At 37.9% G+C, this 21,636-nt stretch overlaps 3 protein-coding genes and 1 non-coding gene across 7 annotated transcripts; 2 read left to right on the top strand and 2 right to left on the bottom strand.

The window, feature by feature from the left end:
• The first annotated feature begins 93 nt into the window (after nt 1-93).
• On the top strand, nt 94-2,993 carry LOC110845278. 2 transcript variants are annotated; one of them, XM_035847466.1, is made up of 5 exons: nt 94-779; nt 855-1,066; nt 1,209-2,076; nt 2,551-2,804; nt 2,886-2,993. In XM_035847466.1, exons 3-5 carry the CDS (start codon nt 1,726-1,728, stop codon nt 2,950-2,952), a joined length of 672 nt encoding a protein of 223 aa, XP_035703359.1. In that variant the 5' UTR covers nt 94-779; nt 855-1,066; nt 1,209-1,725; the 3' UTR covers nt 2,953-2,993. The 2 variants fall into 2 exon arrangements, with proteins under 2 accessions (XP_035703359.1, XP_021947365.1); XM_022091673.2 differs by lacking the exons at nt 2,551-2,804; nt 2,886-2,993 and having other exon boundaries at nt 117-779; nt 1,209-1,481.
• Nucleotides 2,994-3,054: 61 nt separating this feature from the next.
• LOC110844443 (bromodomain-containing protein DDB_G0270170) lies at nt 3,055-18,365 on the bottom strand. 2 transcript variants are annotated; one of them, XM_022090649.2, is made up of 2 exons: nt 17,673-18,365; nt 3,055-5,871 (listed from the first exon to the last, which is right to left on the bottom strand). In XM_022090649.2, exon 2 carries the CDS (start codon nt 5,849-5,851, stop codon nt 3,443-3,445), a length of 2,409 nt encoding a protein of 802 aa, XP_021946341.1. In that variant the 5' UTR covers nt 5,852-5,871; nt 17,673-18,365; the 3' UTR covers nt 3,055-3,442. The 2 variants fall into 2 exon arrangements, with proteins under 2 accessions (XP_021946341.1, XP_035703356.1); XM_035847463.1 differs by lacking the exon at nt 17,673-18,365 and adding an exon at nt 6,054-6,317.
• Nucleotides 9,241-14,600, top strand: LOC110845277. Of its 2 annotated transcripts, XM_035847465.1 has the most exons (13): nt 9,241-9,904; nt 9,979-10,531; nt 10,608-10,772; nt 11,176-11,719; nt 12,335-12,353; nt 12,457-12,553; nt 12,626-12,747; nt 12,819-12,878; nt 12,956-12,974; nt 13,044-13,169; nt 13,236-13,442; nt 13,845-14,053; nt 14,128-14,600. In XM_035847465.1, the coding sequence occupies exons 2-13, from the start codon at nt 10,248-10,250 to the stop codon at nt 14,289-14,291; spliced, it is 2,016 nt and encodes a 671-aa protein (XP_035703358.1). In that variant the 5' UTR covers nt 9,241-9,904; nt 9,979-10,247; the 3' UTR covers nt 14,292-14,600. The 2 variants fall into 2 exon arrangements, with proteins under 2 accessions (XP_035703358.1, XP_035703357.1); XM_035847464.1 differs by having other exon boundaries at nt 9,241-10,531.
• On the bottom strand, nt 16,126-16,197 carry Trnae-uuc. Its single transcript has one exon. It is a non-coding gene; the product is annotated as a tRNA-Glu (tRNA).
• Nucleotides 18,366-21,636: the final 3,271 nt, after the last annotated feature.

Here is a 21,636-nt window from a genome sequence, read left to right as displayed (position 1 = left end):
CGTGTCAACTTCCAAATCCATCCATTCCATCCGTGTACTTTTAGGGTTTAGTCTCCCATCATAATCTAATTCTGGGTCAGCAGAAAAATAGCCAGCCACATATTTCACTACTACCCGTGTCATCATAACGAAAATCCTGTGCAACCTTTCTTTGTTGACGAAATGAGACAAGAGACCGACCAAGCCACCAACTAATTTGCAATTTGTAACTTATTGTCATTTCACGAACAATGTGACTGATTTATTTCACTTCTGTTTAAAGACGACCCGGACCGATTAACAGCCATAAATACTTCACCCCTTGCCCTCTCCAACGCCCATTTTTAACTCAACTTCATTCTCGGCACGTCTCACTCACTCATTCATTTGCACTTCAAAATATTTTTGCACAATAGAAAATTTGAAAAAAAGAAATGGATTTGAAAACTTTTTTCCTCATAATTTCCACCCTAATTTCTTCCTCTTCCTGTAACGCTGATCAGAATATTAATATTACCACGGAACAAATTGTCCCAATAACGACGACGGCACAAAGTAATATTGTTACGACAGAGAAAGTGTACCCACCTGTGAAAAATAGTACTACGAAAATCCTCCGAAATCCGAAATTCGGATTTAATCTGCCCGGAAATATACAAATTCCTGGTTTAACCGATATAACTACGACGCCATATCCAAACTATGCGAACGATATTAGCAATCAGCAAGGAAATCTTGGCAGCGATCCGACCAGACTTGTTGACCCTGGTGGTGTCGGTATTGCGTCGACTATCGCGTTGGTAAGTAATTTATGAAGATAATTAGTTAATTAATTTTTCCTACAAATTAGTAAAAAAGAATGGAATAATTTGAAGGTCAAGGGTGGTGTCCTTGGAGGATTAACGGCTCTAAAGGCGGCCGTCCTGCCGCCACTCTTTATCGGAGCGGTTATCGTATTTTTGGTCGCTGGGGCTGCCTTTTTTGCTTGTAATGTCGTCAATTGTAGAGGATTCTTGGGCAATTTTGGAGGATTGGGGTCCACATTCGGGGGTGGGGGGTCGTCACCTTTTTCCAGCTTGTTAAGTCGGTGAGGTTACAAGATTATTGAAATTTTGTGAATTTTGAGGCCAAAAAATTCTCAAATCACGATTTTGAAATTTAAAAAAAATTGATTACTTATATTTTCCCAAAATTTATTTCCTAAAATTGTATTACACCCTCAAACGCAGAAACGAATTTGACTCTTCGCCCTCCTACTACGGGGGCAGCCCTTCGTCCTCCCTTGACCCTTACAACTACTACGAAAACCAGGTCCAACCCGTCTACCAAGCTTTGGACGAAGGATACAAAAAATACGACGGAAGTAAAAAATCAATTGATAAACAATAATAATAAAAACACTAATTTTTTAAAAAACTGAAACCATTATTTCCTAATTGATTTTTCTCAGTCGGTTTGTTTATCTATTTGGTGAAAGGCAGTAAAATATGATCACTTCGTGCTAAACTTGTTCCATGGTGGATCCATTTTATCACGTTATTTTCATTACTTTACTCGATCGTAAAAATGCGAAATGTAATGCATCCAAAATTAGGATATACCTACGCATCTTAGAAATATATATATTTTTATTGACACCAAAGTAGATTTCTAGTTCAGTAGGTGGAACGTAACGTCGGAGTGAAATCTGTTCGGATTTGCCAGTCAGGAAAAAAATTGAAGTATTCAAATTCCATCTTCTTCGAGATGATGATGATCTGCAGATTTTTGCACATAATTTTTCTAATCTCTTCGCTAAAACCGGGGTCATCCTTAAGCTCCAGAAATTCGTCAAACAGCAAAGTTTGGAAGGCTCCCAAAGTGACCGATAATTTGGTCACGTTACAAAGTTTTCTGGATAAAGTGACCCGAATTGGGACGTCATCACCAGCACCAGTACCACCACCCGACGCCCTGGCCCGATACGCGTTCACGTACCATTTTCTAAAACCAAACGATACGATTAGCATCACTTCCACGGCCGCGACGACGACGACGGCAACGACGACACAATCGTCAGGAGGAAATTCGACCATGGCGGCCAGCGCGATTCAAGACGTATGCAAATATTTACAGATTATTATAAGTACTTAATTATTAATTTAAATGAAGATCAAGTCTGAACGGTGTACTCTTCCTGAGTTGTAGAAATTCCCAAAGAGTGTTTCCGGGTATTTTTTTTATAAAAAAAAATCAAAACGGAAAATTAGAGATTCTTTTTTGCTTGCATAATGCGTGTGACACCAAAAAATATAATTATAATTTCTTAACGTTGGAATCACTATACATTTTTCAGGAAAAAGCAAAACCCCAATTTTTTCTGAAAAATTTATATCAAAAAACCAAATTTTCCTGAAAAATCTATAACGATTCGAACGGTAAGCAATCATGAGAACAAAAAAGATCTAAAATTTTTAGTTTTGAATTTTTTCGAAAAAATATTCAGGCACGCTCTACGAACGTATCTGAGATTTCTATAACCTAGGAAGAGTGCTTGATGCAAATATGTAAATAAATAAAACACGGGGTCAGGTCATGTCTCAAATTCAAGACCCTTTTAAGCACGGCGTGACCTCTGCCCTGCTTGCGGGCTTGTACATCCTCGCCCTCGTCTCCCTCACCGTCTTCGCCACGACGGGCACGATCGCCTTCGTCTGCTCGTTCGTGGACTGTCGGAACTTTTTCCTGGGGATGAAACCAGACTCGTCGATGCCGAGAAGGATGCGGTCAAACGAGGTCATCGGAGGTCAAAGTGTACTATTTGGGGGGACACCGATCAGATTTTGGTATTTATTTATTGTGCAAAATTAATTATGCAAAAATTTCGCTAATTAGAAAAGTTTTCTAAAGCTATTTTCTCCAAATAGGGATGAAGGATGGCCTGAAATGGTGCAATTTTTCGATAAGTTGCAACCTTATCATCATCATACTTAATTATAATTGCTGAAATTAATTAGCAAAAAATATGAATAAATACAAATACAATTTTTACTTTATATTTATTTCATAATTTCCTAATATAATTCTAAATAATAAATACCAACAATTAAATAATGTTCAACAATTATGGCTATAAACGAAAAATAAAAAACTTCCAAGAATACGATCAAGAAATCGAAATCTAAAAGGACATTTTAACATCCAAAAACTGAATAAAAGCAAATCCGGCATTGAAGAAAGTAGATCACGAAGGAAGAAATCATTAACTAAATTAATAATTTAAAATTATTACCATAAATTAAACAACTTTCCATAAATAAGCGTACCTTAAAAACTGTCCTATAAAATAATTTCCTTATCCTTCCATTTTAAAAAAAGCTCGTTTGAGTCGAAGATACATATTACAAAATACAAAAAAATATACAAAAAACAACAATTTGCATCCTAAAATTTCCTAAATTTCCTAAAACAAATATTCCTACTACTATTGCAATAAGTCTTTTTTACTCAAATCTCCCTCCCCCTCCGGCCGATAAGCCCTCTTCCTCTTCTGCATTTTAAACCTCTTCCTCTTCTTCTTCCCGTTCCCACCCGCTTTTTCATTCTCATTGACCACGGAGGACAAAAAATTGACCATTTCCGGGCTCGGATTCGTCAACCAGTCCGTCAACAAGCCCTTCGCCGTGACCACTTCGGTCGGCGGATTGTTCGTATAGAGAAAAACGACCAGGCACAGAAACGCGAGGGCCGACACGACGAAAAATCCGCCCCACACGAGAACCTTGTACTGCTTGAAGAAGACGTCGAAACCGTCCATAACGCCGATTTTTTGGTGCGGATTCGTCGTCCCTCCGGTTGTGAGGACAAGCTTGCTGTCGGCCGCGTTCTGCTGCTCGCCAAGATCCGTGCTGGCTTCGGGTGGCTTATTGAAAGGATGATTAGTGGCTAGATTTCCATAAATATTCGGTTTCTGTTGCGAGTAATAAGGATGATGATTATTTGGGTCATGCGACGGTGTCATTAGGGCTGCGTAATTGTTATTATTATTAGCATGATGATGGAAAGGAGGCCGTTTTGGGTATGGGATTCCGTTAAGATTTCCACCACCGGCCAGGGAGAAGAATGACTTTGGAGGAAGACCAAGTCCCGGTGGGGGAAGGTTGTTATTGGGATTTGGGTGGTTATTTTGCGACAACTGGGCGAAACTTGTCGGATATTTGTTCGCCATTTGATCAACTTCCTCGTCGCGAGATTGGGCCGGGAGGGCGTAGCCGGGAGGAATATTTGCATTTAGGTTGGACCCCACCTGGTTTTGTGGGGTGGACTCCTGCGCGAGAAGGTCAGATTCGGAATCTGTGTGGTGAAAGTTTTCGAAAAAGTGAGGATTTTCGGAACGAAGTCGTCTCTCCCGAGATTCTGGGGTGGTCAAGTTACCGTTATTTGGATTGTCGGTGAGAGAGATGTGAATTCGCCCATTGTTATTTTGATTTTTATTCCTGTTTTTAGATTTCTGTCGCTTATTTTTTGGGGGGGATTTTTGCTCCAAATTAAGTGGAAATCCGAGCGAGGGTTCCGTAATGCTGTCCATTTGTTGGGGGAGGCGTAACGGGGAAGAAATTGGGGACAATTCGACATCCTCCACGACTCCCTTACTTTTCGGTGTTGATGACGCCACAATTATCCCGTCGTCATGATGATGATCCCCACCCATCGACATGGACGTGGACATCGACACGGTCAAGACATCCATGGGGTTAACATCCTTCTGGAGAGACTCTGCCGTGATAATGTCGTCGTCCCCTTCCTCAAAATGTGGCCTCGTTTCCGGAAATACGACCGGTTTGGGTAACGTTATCTGCACCGGTCCCCCCCCATTGGCATCCTCACTGCCGAACTTTGTGATCCCTTTATTACCCTTCCACTTGCCGAGGTCTGAGGGTGACCCAGGATTCTTATTGCGCAACCCTTTTGTCCCCTTGTTCCTCTCTTTTTTACTCCTTTTCGCCTTCAATCTCTCCTCCGCGACGCCCACGCCCTCCGCCACGGCTTGATACGAGGGGGAAAACTTTTGCTCTTTCGAACTTCCCAGGGCGAGGGATTGAAAAGTGGATAAAATGTTGAAAAATGGCTCCAGCCTAATTTTTGGACCGGTATCCGTCTGCGTGAGAAATGGGGAGAATGATGACGACGATTTTCTCGTCGACGTGGGTGGCAATTTTTCCGTGGTGGAGTCAAACACGGCCTGGTCAAAGTCGGCGGACATGAGGGGATCACGCTCATTGTTGGTGAAGAGTTTGGACGGTTTTTTTAACTGGTTGTTGTTATTTTCTACGCGTCGTGTCGTCTTGGGTTTCGCGTCGCCCGGTGTGACCCGGGTGAAAAAGGGTCGGGAAATGGCGGATCGGGAAATGTTCACTTTTTCCACGTAGGTGGGGGGAAGGAGGGGGATGTTGGTGTACGCTTTGGACACGGAGGTCGGCACGGGGCTGGTTAATGATAAGGTTTTATTGTTTTTCTTGGGGCTTCCGCCGGCATTGACGCCGGAGAGGAGGAGACTTTGTCCAATTAAGAGGAGCACTGCCAGGGCGAGAAATTTGGAAAATTTGGAAAATTTGTTGGCACGACACGGCAACATTTTCACTTTAAGTTTACTACTAATATACGTCACATTTTGGGTATTATTATTGTTCAAAGTCGATATTATTTGGTCACAATTGGAGTTATTATGTGTCACCATCACTGTTTTTATGTCACGGGTTAAAGGATGTGGTTCTTGTCGAATTTCTAGTAATTTCGCCTCGTCGCATAATTTATTGTCGTCGTCGTCACATTTTCTTCTCGTTCTGCTACTCTTTATCCGGAGGAGGGGGTGCAGTTGGGGCTTCGTGGTCATCTTTAGCTTGTCGGATAATTCTGCAAGAGAGACAAAAATGCAAAAAAATTATACATTTGCAAAATTTTTGCTTACTTTATGCGTATCTGCTAAAATTATACTAAATGTTATATTTTAACTATGGCGTAGGTTACATATATTTAGCGCACTTAAGAACTCTATATGCAAACAAATTATAATTTGCAAGTTTTTGCCTACTTACGCTACGCCACAACTTTAAAGCTGGTGCTATTACACTTGCGCCAATGTCATACTTTAACTATGGCGTAAGTTACTACTATTAACGCACTTTAAGAACTATTTTTAAAACCGAGTCGCTTTAAGGACTGCCAAATTTTGTATGACATGTCTCTTTTATTTTTGAAACTGTAAATACACAATAAAACCCTGGCAAGTGATCACCACAAGCAGATACGTATACGCACAGTGGCCGCGGAAGCTTGAGGGGACAGAGGGACAATGTCCCCACGGTTATTCGATGTCCCCATCATCTCCCCAACTTATATAAACCCCTCCCTCCCTCCCTCCCATCCTACAATGTTAATGTCCCAACCATGCTTCCGCGGCCACTGCGTACGTACCCACATACATCGCTTCTCTCTCTCTTGTGTAATGATTTAATGTGCATTGTTCCATGTAATTTTCTGTGTGACATGGTTTTACGTTTAACCAAGAATTGACGCAGGGATGACAATTGTCTAAAAATATGTACATAGGATATGCTCCTTAGCATAGCAGAAACAAGCCCAAATAACTGCAGTGATCTTCTTCATAATGGATATTCCATCATGCAAAACGTGGGTCGGTGGGTATAATTCGCAAGCAAACACAAAATTACAAGTAAATACAACATCTTTTCGTGTATAATGGCGAAGATGAAGTTTTGAGAAAAAAGTGTCATAAATTGTCAAACAAACGAAAAGATACCGCTGGCCGATTACCGATTAGTTTGGCTCATGTGGAGCCAAACTAATAGTATTTTGCAAGGTCTGTCCAACTGCTATTTTTGACCGTATAATAACCTAAAAATATGAAAATTTTAATTTTGACAATTTATAAATATATACGTCTCAATCTTTCAGATTTTTCATTAAAAAATTGTGTCACCTAAAAAAATATTTCGCATGTTTTTGCCAACTTACTAATATTTCCCCCATTATTCGTGACACAACAATAACGACGACATTACTACATTCGCATTCCAAACGATATGTAAATTAAATATGTACATAATTTTAAACAATTTTCTTTAAAAATCTGTGCTCCAAATAATTCCATCAATCAAATTCTTACATTTTAACCGCAAACTCATCCAATTTAATAGCTTGGATTTAATTACTTAAATACATACATAAGCAATTTATTTACTAACTAACCACACTTCCACCACCACCACATAAATACATTCTTTAAACTTAATACTGCAAGTTAGTGCAGCACATGCACACAAAACTAAAACCTAAACCAAATAAATAAGTTAACTGACCTTATTTAATTAATCATTCATTCATTTATTTATTTATCCCTTCTGCTGCTCATCCTTCCCTCAACAATAAAAGCAGCTTCCCATTCTCTATAAACACCATAAAATGGTGATAAATAAACCACCATCATTTCTCTGCCAATAATGTGCACACATAAAATTCGTACATCTCACTAAACTAAACTAAACGCAAAATCTTCTTCAAGACGCTGCCTTTTATTTGTTTGTATGTACACAAAGCTTTGCTGGGTTGTTTACTCGTGGTAAAAAATGCGATTAATTAGGGCGAAAAATATAACAAAAAGGAAACTCTGTTTAACGATTTTTACGAGTTTTTTTTACTAGACAGATTCGTAACGCAATTCATTCCACATTTGGTGGATTTAAGAAAGATTTGTATATTTTCGTCGTCATTTTGTAATAAACAAGGTTCAAGTTTGAATGCAGTTGTTGCAGTTTTTATCTTTCGTACATATATTTTCTCGCTTTCTTTGATCTTACGGCCATAAATAATATTCAATGTGATATATATTTTAACATTGACGTCAAATCATAACTTTATTTTTTACAGCAAAGTTAACTAAAATAAAAATGAAATCTGGACAACCTTCTGGGTCCGATGAAAATAATTTGTATACAAAATTTAACAAATTATCTTGCAAAATGTAATAAATTCCCAAAATTTAACAAATTCGTAAAATGTAACAAATTCGCAAAAAATCAACCTTTTAATCCATTTTTGCCATCTATCAAAACCAAACAGCACAATTACTCCCTTTCTCCATCCATATGTACACAAATATCAATCAAATTACCAATTTTCCCCAAACATTTTAGCCCTTAATCGATCCATCACAATCAACAATTATGACTAACCAGCATATATAGTGACACATTAACCGATTTCATGTTCTTCCCTTCACCAACGAACCACCTCCGCCCACAATTCCTGGACAGTGGCCGCGGAGAAAGAGGGACAATGTCCCCATCATCTGCCCATCTTATATAAACCCCTCCCTCCCCCCATCCCATAATATTAATGTCCCCAGATGTCCCCCCTCACCTTCCGCGGCCAATGTTCCTGGATAGATAGAGTAATTACGTACGTACGTACATAATCCAATCTCACCATCCTCACTCACGGCATACTACGGAAATTAAATTAGTCTCAACTTTCCCATCCGACCCACACCTTTCCTGCAACGTCATTCCATTCATTCCATTCATTCATATGACGCATTTCATACGAAGTTTTTTATAGGTCAAGTATCCCTACCGAAACCTTTGTGTTCCAATTTACATATGAATAAACAGCCTTGTTTACGTACATACTTATCCGACCCGATCGTCACCCACCACCAAACCAATCAACCCACGGAGCAAATATGCATGCACAAATTAATCGCTAATATTCGTGACTTGGCATCCTTTACGTGTCGAATTCTGCGTTGTGTTTCATTTCAGTCCAAATAAGCAGCAGGAGAAAGAGGGCGACATAACCAGTGGCCGCGGAAGCTGTGGGGACGTGTGGGGACATTGCCATTGTAGGATGGGGGAGGGAGGGGTTTATATAAGATGGGGGCATCGAACAACCGGGGGAACATTGTCCCTCTGTCCCCAAGCTTCCGCGGCCTCTGGAATAACAAACTGCGACACGTATTTATGCAATAAAGAACAGTGGCCGCGGAAGCTGTGGGGACGTTAACATTGTAGGATGGGGGAGGACCGGGTTCATATAAGATGGGCAGATGATGCCGACATCGAACAACCCGGGGAACATTGTCCCTCCGCTTCCGCGGCTCCTGATACCGAAGAAAGTGTTGCATGCGTGATGAATTTTGTTGTTTATCGTCATAAAACCGTCAAGGGCGATACATATGTGTACGATACATATTATTGGGCGCAATAAGCTGTTAGAAGTAATGATCCGACAGCATAAAATAGGGCTCAATTAATACCCCGTCCGTTCCACCAACTAATGAGATACATATTCGACGACCACGACCCGCCCAGTCCGACTAATGAGATCCGTTACGTTACGAATCCAGCAGTCCACCTGGAAATTTTCTCAGTCCAAAAACCAGACCAGACAAGGTTTGGCTTTTTCATAAACATCGTAAAACGTTATCCATTTGGCTTGTATCAAATTTTTCTTACAAGTTTTTTTATGGTGTATTTTTGAAAATTCATCAGTTTCGTTAAGTGATGAGGTTACAAAAAAGGAGTAACGTGTCAGATTTCAGTGGTTAATTTGACACTTCCATTTTCAACATCTTGTCCAACTCGGTTACACAAATACGTAATCGGGAAAGTGCTTTCTCACCAGTTTTTTTCCTCTCAGCAAGCCAAACTGACACTAATTTGTTAAACTTAACACGGTGACCATATTATTTGCATAAGTTTCTAAATACATGATAAGATTACGTTAAGTTAAGTGTATTTTTGAGAGTGTGTAATCTCTTCGAGTTATTTTGTGTCTTAAAAAAGACCACTTTTATCTTTTCATCTTGTGTAAATGTGTAACTTAACTTTGAGATAAGAGCTGAGCTCAAAATTCATGTCGTACAGAGGTGACTGACATTTTTTATGTGTTTAATATTTAATATTTTTCTAGACTTACATATTTATTACGTACACTGTACAGAAACCGGACAGAGGAAGTTGTTAACACATAATTATCAGGATGTAATAAATACGACGTGAATATTTTGGGTGACCAAAGCAGTTGTGGTTTTGTGAGTGCGGTGAGAACAGTATAGACAATTGGAATCCGGATCAAAATTAGTTAGTATGAAAATTGTGCAAGTTCCATATTAAAATTTGCATGTATCTAAGATTGACCAGCAATTTTTATAGTCAGAATTTCTGAACTAAACAAATTCGCTAAAATTGTCTACCAAACTGTTCGAAATAATGGCGACACGTGAATATGTGGCCGTTATTGTCTTCTTTGTCGTCGCCTTATTTTACCCAGGTGAAAGTATTGGTCATAAAAATATGACCAATAATGTGACCTCTGCACCACAACCACCACCACCACCGACGATAAATACCTGTTGCGCAATCAACCTCCAGAGCGAAACTGCAGTAAAATGTCAACCTTCTAATAAACAAGGGGGCAACAATGACATCCTCCCTTCGAAATCTCTCGCAATTCCGGCCCATTTGATGGCAGAGAACATAAGTTTCTCCTTCCGGTGAAAAAAAAATCATAAAATTCTTCTAAAATATTTCATAAAATATTTCTAACAACAAATTTCCATGTATGTACAGGATAGCACCCCAACGAACAAAATTCTGCTCTCCCAACTCCCTCACAACTTTCACCATGCCCTTGAATATTTCTTCCTCCGACCAATCTGAATTATTCCTCCTGAGAAATGGCTACCTTCGAATTGACGACCATTACTTTCACCCTGATGAATTCTGCGTCAACGGGTGAGCTTGCTGCACTGTTTTATTGCCACCTTGCGCCATAGTTAAACTATTTATAAAACTGAGGCTAATTAGCATACTGACAATGGGGACGCAAACCATGTTCAACCGAGATTATTTTTTGACCATGTAAGATTGAAAGAGCTACTCTTTAGAAACAACGTTTAGTGCGGTAGCGAAAAAATCGGCAAGTTTGGTCGCCGCAAGTTCGCAAAGTTATTCAGCTAAATCTACGGCTACAGTTACGCGTTTTTGCGAACTTGCTGAATTTTTCGCATCTGCTCAAGTGTCGCACTAAACGTTATTTCTTAATAGTAGCTCTTTCAAACTAACATAGTCAAAAATTAATCTGAGTTGAACATAGTTTGCGTCCCCATTGTAAGCAAATTACTTTAATTTCCCCCAGGAAAAACGCCACATCCCTGGAAATCTCGGTCTGCCCTCAATCCTGCAAAGGCCCACGTCCCTGCATCGTAAAATGCTGCGGTCTACATCAAGTCTACAATTTCGCCTTTACGCCAAATTCTTCCCCCAAACGTGGCTGTCAAACCATCCAGGACTACAGCAACAATTATTTCTCTCCCGTGACGTACACCGACTTTGAGCACGCCGCTCACGACGCCACCGCACTTGCGCCGCACTACGTGTCCCGATACCCGTCCGAGTTCAAATTCCAGTGCCACGAGAATAAAACGAACCTTTTCGTGTTTCCCAGCACAGCGGAGACCATCGCGTCGCACACGCCGTACAACATGACCGGCCACCCTTTCAAGGTGCGGCACGACGGGAAAATCCTGTACCGGGAGAGAGACGGCGTCTGCGCGGTGATTGACCCCCTCGCCAGCAACATGTGTATCGATGCGGTCATCAATTTTGGTCCGGAGGTCAAGCCGTTTAAGAATGATGAGGAAGATTTGGTCCTTTTTCTGTGCTCTTTGCCACCGAGAGAGGTTCGGATTCATAATTTTTTCAAAATTTTCAAGATTCAAGAATAAATTTTTTTTTCACATCTGTAATTTGATAATTATATCCAATTTGACAAATAATTTAATTCCGGTGTCAAATTATGTCACTCACTATTTGAATTCAAAATTTTTCAAAATTTTCAAAAGCCATGAGTAAAATGTATATGTCTTACGCACCTGTAATTTTAATAATTATATTCGATTCGATAAATAATTAAATTTCGGTGTCAAACTATGTCATGCATAGAACTTGCGTTAAAATTTGCCTTTTTTGAAACCCCGTAATTTATATTTTACCCTACATTTTTCAAATTATGGATAAATTTGACCTTATCCAACAAAAGTAAGGTCATGAAGGTTCAATCAATTTTAAACTAAAATTTGAAACATTGGTTACTTTAAAAATTTGTTGGCTGAATTATCTTTTTTTGATTAAAACTATTCAATTAGACAAATAATTCACTAAAGGTTTCAAATTATGGCTAAACTCCAGGCAAAGTTTATCTACATTTAGCTTTCAAAATTTTATAAAATTCAGAACTGGCACATATTTATTTATTTCAAAACTAATTAGTTTCTTAATTTACAATTTTTTTACAGGGAGAAACCGAAGAAGGAGGTGATTTTTTTCACATATTTTTTTTTTTTACATTTTTACATAAAATAAAAAAAATTGGAATTTTCTTCCTACTAAAAAACTACGCATCACTTTTATTCTGCAGGGTTCTTATATGGTAGTTTAATGATTGGGAGCTCGGTTTTTCTGCTTTTGACTATCGCTGTCTATTTCATGCTTTGGGAAAGGCAAACGGTTCACGGGTATAAACAAATGCCAAACAAGATCCTATTTTAGAAGATAAGTGGTTATCATTTTCCCAACTTTTTTTCCAGGTGGACAATCCTATCTCATACGATCTCCCTCTTTCTCATGTACATTTTCCTGGGAACGTCCCACCTTTTACGGGTCACGCAAGGATATGCCATTCTCAGGATGGAATTCTGTTTTGCTATAGGTTGCCAAAAATTGCAAAAAAAATCTGCAAAAATTCCTGAAAACATTAAAAAAATGTATCCATTTTTTCAGCCGTTTTATCCCATTTCTTTTTCCTCTCGACATTTTGCTGGTTGTGCATGATAAGCATTGGTCTGATATTATTATTAATAATAATAATATAATAATAATATATTAATAATATATTAATAATAGTTAATGATCAGTAGATCTCTGGTTGACGTTCAGGTTTTTACTTCAAAATTGTTTATGAAACTTGCCAAAATTTCGGAAATTTATTAAAATTTATTTTTAAAGAGCGATGACTCCACGAAGGGGCGCAAATTCCAAGGGGTTCAAGCGCTACAGTTTCTACTCTGTGATGGGATGGGGAGTTCCTGCCATAATTGTGGGGACGGGGTGGACCCTGACGAAAGACCATCCGTAAAATTCAAAATTTTCATAAAAATTCAAAATTTTGAGAAAAATTTCCGCATAATTTTTTTATAGTGAGAGATCCTGCGGAACCATTTTAACGCCCGGGTATGGAGTTACGTCCTGCTTTTTACAGGAGAAAGCACTCGGAGCTTATCTTTACTACCCAATCGCCGCCATGATAATTATCAATCTTATCTTTTTTACCGTCACATCAGTCAAATTATACGTGTATCAAAACAGCACAAAGATTGCGACCAAGGATGACACACAGCAGCAGTTGTGAGTTATAAAATTTTGGAAATTAATTAGTTTTAGTTTCTCAATATGGGCGAATATATTGTTTGCAAAAATCGATAGAATCGTGTCTAACAGAAAACAATAGGATTTTACAGTGTGGTTTTTTTCCTCATGAAAAATGTTAGAGTGAAATCGGATTTTCTGAAAATCTCGGATTTCCAGAAACATGAAATAAATAAAAAATTAAAATAAAGCCTACGTGGGAAAATGCATCTGTAGAAAATTAGATTTCTGTCAAATCAAATTTTGCCAATATCGACGTGCAAACTGCACAATGCAATTTTTACTTCATGCAATTTTTTCAAAAAAATTTGCTAATTTTTTATATGTTGATTTTTACCCAGTTTTGCAAAATAATTCATAATATTTCTTCCAATATTTCAGCTATCGCCTCTTCTTCAAACTCTTTTTCGTAATGGGAGTTTTCTACATTTTCGAACTCATTTCCTGGTTTGTTTCCGGCTCTGGCGTCTTTTGGTATTGGGCTGCCTTCGACATTTTGAATATTCTCAGAGCAGTCGCCGTTTTCATCATTTTCGTCTGCAAACCCGACATTCTTTGGGCATTGGAGCAAAACTACCCATGGCTGAAGCGTAAGATTTTGCATGCAAATTTTTTTTGCAAAAAAAAAACATTCAACTAATAATTTGCGAAATATTTAATTTAGCAATTCTCATCCCATGCGCCTGCATTACGCGGAAGAAGCGCACATTTTCTCAGCGCCGGGCCGCAGAATCTGAATCACTCGGACTGAACACGTCCCTCAGCACGAAACAAAGCACGCTGCGAAGTTCTAATCACGTGCGAAATATTAATAGAATAATGGATTAAGCAGAACAAAAATTGCAAAATGTGCACAAAATGTAAGCCTGCTGACTCGCAAAAATTATGTATGTACGTACTGTTGACATTAACATTAACAAGTGTGCAATTCTGACACAAAAAAATCTGCAAAATTTAATTTGTTCTTAAAGAAATATATAAATGGCATTTTAATTAAAATATTTATATTTTAATTTATATTTTGATCGCTCCTAGTCAAAATAGTATATACGCTTTTAACTAATTTTACATTAAAATAATTATAATTCTCAAAATAATAATTTTAAAACTGAAATAAATATGCATAAATATTGCAAATTCGCCTAATTTAATAATTCACCCTTTTCAACAAAACTGTAGTTCCGACAAAATTCGCACAATTTCACCACAATTTTCGCGAAATTTTACCTAAAAACTTTCAATTTCCACACATGATTTCCTATTTCCAAATAACATAAATACATCCTCACACAAAAAAATCTCAAAATTTTTACAATCACCGCATTCAATCTAACCTTGTATTTTCAAAACCGGAACAATAAATACAAATAAAAAATAATAAATCAGCCCCAATTTAATTTCGGGTTCAATGAAAGTGACATTTTGATAGGAGCGAGAGAGAGAGAAAGTATTCGAATTTACAGTAGTCGGATATGAAAAAAGGCCTGTAATTTGAACCTATTATTATTAAACTTACAGTGCACTGGGTATTTTAACAGGATGACAAAAAAAATCCAATATCTCGTTATTACCATCATCATCTTGTCTCTTTAAAAAATTACTAAATCACACCGACCTGTCATCCATCCATTCATTATTATTAACACAAAAACAGTGGCCGCGGAAGGGTGGGGACAGAGGGACAATGTCCCCACGGTTGTTCGATGTCCGCATCATGTCCCCATCTTATATAAACCCCTCCCTCCCCCCATCCTACAATATTAATGTCCCCGATGTCCCCACACCTTCCGCGGCCACTGCACAAGAATGAAGAAATATCTTTGTATTTGCAACAATCCGCAAAGTGCTGAATTCGCTACCACCACCACCGCCAAGCCAACCTATAATTTCCCGTCTTTGTTGCCAATTGTGGACCACAATGCCAACTCTGAATACAATTGTATTGGACATGCAAAGTTGACACGGAAAGTTGGTTTATAATTTTAATATAAAAAATAATACTGAAATTGTCAAGATGAGGAATGATGACTGAGGCAAAAATGAAGTAAAAATTGTGAACGAGGAACAAACTTTTTTTTTACATTTTTTTGTCAGAAAAAATTGGAATGCAAAAATTTGAGTTAGAAAAACATATAACTTTTCGGTTAGAAATTAGTACAATTTGTGTTGCGAATTTTATCATCAATAAATTAAATTCATATTCAAGGGTCAAATTATTAAAATTAATTGTGGGTGAAAAGAACTTGAAATTTTTTATTTTTTGAAAATTATGTGCTTCAACGACGAATTGAGTATTATATTAACTTCTAGTATTATGAAAATCATAGATCCCAATTTTGTGCCATGTGATGCAGGAATTTAAATTAATTAAATTAGTATATGAATTTTATATTTTATTGTATAATTATATATTTTATATGTTTTACACGTAGTATATTTTTTGTCTTACCATGTGCAATAATCACCGTAAAATGACATTTATACGACAAATATGTCAAAATATGGTATAAAATTGTAAATTAATTCTAATATAGAGTGGACAATATAAGTATAAACTTTTGAAAATGATGCAAAAAGTATCTTCACAACTTCAAACACTGGGTAAAAAATTTGGCAATGTTATAAAAGATTGCAAACCGAAGCAAAAAGTGGCAAAAATTCTTTCCCGTGCCGGGAATCGAACCCGGGCCGTCCCGGTGAAAGCGGGAAATCCTAACCACTAGACCACACGGGAGAGCTAGTGATGGAACCTTCTCTCAAATCTGGCTTTATTGTGTTCCATGCTCCTCCAATGTATGGAATTGTGGAGCAAACTCCATGCAAAAAGTCCATGCACAATTTTTGGCATGGCTCAGCTAATATAAACATGAATGTAAGTTCACTAAGCTTTTTTGTGCAGTTAATTCTGGCGTTAAAGCCTTACAAGGCAAGATTGCAGTTAAATAGCATGCGATAAGAAATAAATATGAGAAATCATTAAAAATGGGTTTGTACATATTGTAACATGATTTTTTTATGAAATGGTTTCTGAATTTTTTGATGATGCAAAAATATTGCCAATAAAATTTAAATTTTTCGAATCGTAATTGTTCTACCGAAATGAAATTTTTCGCTGTAAAGTTTTTTCATAGTTCAAAAACATCGTTACAAAAATTTACATATTATGGATTTAATTTAGATTATTTCCCGTAAATGATTCTGCCTGAAAATGAATCTCGTTGGTTTGTATATATTTTAACACTATTTTTCTACGAAATAATTTCTGAATTTTTTCATGGTGCAAAAAGATTGCCACTCAAATTGAGATTTTTCATGTAATTTTTCTACCAAAATGAAATTTTTCACTGTAAAGTTTTTTTTTCATAATTCCAAAATATCTCTACAAAAATTTACATATTAGTTCCTTAATTTTAAATTATTTTCCCGTAACTAATTCCACCTAAAAATGCCGCTGACCTGTAAATTAATTGTTAAACTTAACCGTGAGAATACTTAATCTACCAATTATTCACCAAATTTGCAATTCTGCACACGCCGCACCCACCAACCACCCAATTTCACTATACAAACAATCGAAAGTGGCCCAGTGTCGTAAATCGCCATGTTTCAAGCATTCCATTTTTTCCCCAAAAAAACTGGTTTTAAGTGAATTTTCAAAACTTTGAACTTTTCGTCACGTCCACGTCTCAATTGGTCAGTCTCTCGATCTGACATGTATATTACCATCATTAATAAATGATAATTTCGACTCCTCCACAATTTTTGGAGTCCCCATAAAACCAAGCCAGACAAATAAATGACAACAACAACAATGTCAGTGAAAATCTGTGCAAAAAAAATTTGACGCAAAATATCACATCACATCAAAATCATGTAGATTGCATCTAATGAACATCACATGTCCGACGACCTGTCTGCCTAAAAAACTTGACTCAAACGAAATTATCAAGTTTCCTTTTAAACTGCGTGCAAGATTTTACTTTTAGATTCGTGGTTTCGATAATGGACTGGATTTACGAATATTTATATGGACTTCCGCCAATTCCACAAAAAATAATCAATTTCGCTTTCACCTTTGTTTTGACCAAGATGTATTTTTTAAAAATTGCAAAAATTATGTGTAAAAATGATATGCAAAAAATTATTATTTCTTTTTTGCCTAATTCATTTAGGTTAGAAAATGTGTACCATGAATGATAATTATCTCACCTGCATTAATCGTGTCCAATAATAACTTTCAAAAGCAAAATTTCAATTTTTGCTAATTTTTCGGGTAAAATGCAAAACTTTAATGTACCGTTAACATCTAAATCTAATTTAACTAAACTAAAAATCCACAAAAGTTGATAACGTCGGCAAAATTCACCAAATCTTACATCGAAATATCGCTAAAAAAACTGCACAGTTTCCACTCCAAAAACCGATTTTGCAAACAATTCTCAATTATTTCTATAATTTAACAGATCCACCGTTTCATAAAAACAAAAAACTTCAAATTATTCTCACAACTTATCAAAATTCACACAATTTATTTGACAATTCCACTTTTCCTCTTCACTCAATTTCCGTTTCACATCTCTTCGCAAAACGTACGCCGAATGAATTTGCACTCTGCTGCTGCTGCACTATCGCAAAACCACAAAAGACAGACGAGACGCTACTACTACTACCTACAAACCTACCACGAGGATGATCTCGTCTCTTCCTTAAGAAGATAAGCCCCCAAATAATAAAACTAAACGATAACCCACCCCAAATATCTATCCATCCTTTCCTTACCTCCTATCCCATCACAATAAAAAGTACAAAATCGTATCCAATTTCACCATAAAGATCTACCAAACACACAAAGTTTTCTGCACTGTGAATGTAAATACGGAAAGCCAAGCCAAGCCACGCCACGCCACCCTCTTTACGACTTAACTTCACCCAGAAGAAGACAGAACAGAATGTATGCCTCTGATTTATCTGTAGCACGTGTGAAATAGGTTGTGTCCAAATGGATTTTACGTAGCTGAAGAAAATGCAATTTCAAAAAGTATGTGTACATATACACACATTAAAGAAGTTGTACATACGTTTACGTTGCCGGTCGGTCCCTACTAGGATTCAGTGGCCGCGGAAGCCGTGGGAACATTGCCATTGTAGGATGGGGGGAGGCACGGGTTAGTATAAGATGGGGAGATGATGCCGACATCGAACAACCGTGGGGACATTGTCCCTCTGTCCTTCCGCGGCCACTGTACGGTTACCTGCTTTATGCACATTTTACTTACTTTACTCATGTCCGAATACATACCAGATACCACGCCACATTAAAGAAGTGCACGCATTTGCATTTGAGTGAGTAAACACTTGTGCGAGATGTGCAACTTCTTCTTCACATATTCGCATTCGCAACAATAAAATATCGTCGTGGTTTCCTTTCCTCTTCTTCAAGTTGAAGGGAAATCGTGGCATTTTTTAGTTTAGTAGGTAGCTCAGTGAAGACCAGTAATGCTACCACGACCAGTGGTACTGGTAGCGTCTTTACCATGACTTTGACTTTGTGTGTACCTTACTTACCGTTGAGGTAGGTGATTTACAGGTAAACTTGTTACCTTCTTTGCACGTAGTCACTTAGGTGCAGTGGCCGCGGAAGGTGTGGGGACATTGCCATTGAGGGATAGGAGAGGGACGGGTTTATGTAAGATGGGGAGATGATGGGGACATCGAATTACCGTGGGGACATTGCCCCTCTGTCCGCGGCCACTGGTTCCTGCTTATGTACATACTTGCCAACACAGGTTTTAAGTACTCTTGATCTTGACCGAAAAGTTTCCTTTGACTCGAATACTTGACTGAATCATGGCTTATTTCAGATTAAAATGCACACATTTATGTATTTAATAATGCGTGTAGCGTTATTGCCAACAAGCAAGAAATAGTGAGAGTGGAGGAAAGAAAGAAAGAAACACTAATTTCATTTCGATTTCATTTAACCCATAAAAAAATGAAGAAGTATTTAGTTGCAGGTCAACTGACACCTCGTTAACCACTAATTTTATGGTGATATCGTTCCTTACCTTATCTTCGCCGTGTTGCAAATGTGATTATGCGGAAGAAGAAGATGATAACTCTTTATTTCTAGGAATAAGCAAACTTTCATCCCATTGTCGACCGGAAGTCGTCGTTATTCGCGAGGTTTAATGTCCCCCAAAATCCTAATCCCATTTCATGCTCAATATTTATTTACGATCAGTGGCCGCGGAAGGGTGTGGACAATGTCCCCACGGTTATTCGATGTCCGCATCATCTCCCCATCTTATACAAACCCCTCCCTCCCCCATCCTACAATGTTAATGTCCCCACTGCTTCCGCGGCCACTGTTTACCACGATAATTTCTCTCTTAAGCGGATCCCAAATAATCAAATATTTCCAATTATAACCGCTTGACATTTATAAATGCAAAACAACGGTGCATACAAAAATCCCCCTTTAATTGACACAGGTGCGCATATGAAATTAATAAGAATGCCGCTTCCGCATCCATCGTCCTCACCGACGTGAGGTGACCATTCGTCATCCTCGACGAGACGACAACACAACACACTTGCCATTTATTTAGCCTCCCTGGTCTGGTCGTCAACCTCTTTAAACAAAAATATATTTAGAATCCATTCCAAGAATGACGACGACTCTTTCTGCCTTTCTTTCTGTTTCATGCCAATTTAGAAACCTCGCCCACCTCAGATTTTCATTGACACGTAGTATTGAAACCATTACTGAATATTATTTATTATTCGGTCAGTCAGTCAGTCAAACTGAGAATGGAGGTTTCCCAGCGTATGCTCTCAGATTTTGAGCAAACTAGTGTTAATCGATTGCAAATTTAGTTAGTATGAAATTTGCGAAAGACACGATCTCCCAATGGGCACGTTTGGCAGAGATATTTGCATCCAAAGAGGAGAAAATTTATAGTAAATTTATTAATCGATCACAAATTGATTAGTAAGAAATTAAATTTGCAAAAGGCAATAATTGCCAATGGGCACGTTTGGCGAAGATATTTGCATCCAAAAACGGGTAGTAAATTTTTTAGAAATTGTCAAATTTGTCAACATTAAGACTCATTTTCTCCTCTTGGGATGCAAATATCTCTGCCAAACGTGCCCATTGGGAGACCGTGTGTTTCGCAAATTTCATACTAATCAAATTTCTTATCGATTTTAACACTAATGTGGTCAAAATCGGAGATCATTCGTTGGGAGACCTCCATTGTGAAACATCCATCTTCCAATTTAAGACAATTCGACTAATTAAGCACGCAAGTTCTCGTCATCTTCACCTCTGTTTTGCATATTCGTTCATCTGATCGAAAAGTGTAACAAATTCAGCTCCTCGGGCGCAATTTTTGCGCCTAGTTACTCATTTACTTTACTTTTTAATTGTTCATACCGAAAGGAACGAAATGGCAAGTCTGACCACCAACCAGCCCTGTGGCGTAAACTTCATTCATCAGCAGTGGCCGCGGAAGGGTGTGGACAATTTCCCCACGGTTACTCGATGTCCCCACCATCTCCCCATCTTATATAAACCCCTCCGTCCCCTATCCTACAATGGCAATGTCCCCAGATGTCCCCACGGCTTCCGCGGCCACTGCTACCAACCACCAATTTCATTTCATTTCTCATCCACTGGTGGTGAAGATGGATGCAAAAATAAACCTAAACTTTTGCATTCACCACACCTCATGCACACACAAATTCGTATCGCAAAATCAGTTTTTTTCTTTCTTTTCGTTCATTTACAAACTCGGAATTAGACCTGCGTTACAAATTGCCAATATATTTATGCGCAGCCGACTAGACGAGCAGTCATCCATTCACGATTCGAATTTACTACTTGGTCATTGCACACTAATCACTATCGAAAAAAAGGCTGAGAGTGAAACTTCGCCAAGCCCGAGAGGAAGAGGATGAGGGAGTTTATTTCGGAGATTAAAGTTCCGATCCTTGCAGGTTACCCATTTGGCTTATATTCAAATTCGATTTATGGGCCAAAAATTGCAAAATTTCATGCAAAATTTAAAATCAAAAATGCAAAAATTTAATTTAATACGGCAAGATGCGCAATTTTACAAAATTGAAAATTAATTTAATACAAAATTTAAATTTAAAATGAATCGAAAAA

The sequence above is a fragment of the Folsomia candida genome, unplaced genomic scaffold, assembly GCF_002217175.1.
Source record: "Folsomia candida strain VU population unplaced genomic scaffold, ASM221717v1 Fcan01_Sc002, whole genome shotgun sequence".
NCBI classification, from domain to species: Eukaryota; Metazoa; Arthropoda; class Collembola; order Entomobryomorpha; family Isotomidae; genus Folsomia; species Folsomia candida.
This window is presented reverse-complemented; position numbering and strand designations above follow the sequence as displayed.

What these genes read in the sequence shown, in the direction of transcription:
- LOC110845278 (XM_022091673.2), top strand. Translation starts at nt 414, where the DNA reads ATGGATTTGAAAACTTTTTTCCTCATAATTTCCACCCTAATTTCTTCC. An exon ending in TTGCGTCGACTATCGCGTTG is followed by an intron (nt 780 to 854) that starts GTAAGTAATTTA and finishes AATAATTTGAAG; the next exon opens with GTCAAGGGTGGTGTCCTTGG. An exon ending in TTTTCCAGCTTGTTAAGTCG is followed by an intron (nt 1,067 to 1,208) that starts GTGAGGTTACAA and finishes CCTCAAACGCAG; the next exon opens with AAACGAATTTGACTCTTCGC.
- LOC110844443 (XM_022090649.2), bottom strand. Translation starts at nt 5,851, where the DNA reads ATGACCACGAAGCCCCAACTGCACCCCCTCCTCCGGATAAAGAGTAGC.
- LOC110845277 (XM_035847465.1), top strand. Translation starts at nt 10,248, where the DNA reads ATGGCGACACGTGAATATGTGGCCGTTATTGTCTTCTTTGTCGTCGCC. An exon ending in AACATAAGTTTCTCCTTCCG is followed by an intron (nt 10,532 to 10,607) that starts GTGAAAAAAAAA and finishes ATGTATGTACAG; the next exon opens with GATAGCACCCCAACGAACAA. An exon ending in GATGAATTCTGCGTCAACGG is followed by an intron (nt 10,773 to 11,175) that starts GTGAGCTTGCTG and finishes AATTTCCCCCAG; the next exon opens with GAAAAACGCCACATCCCTGG.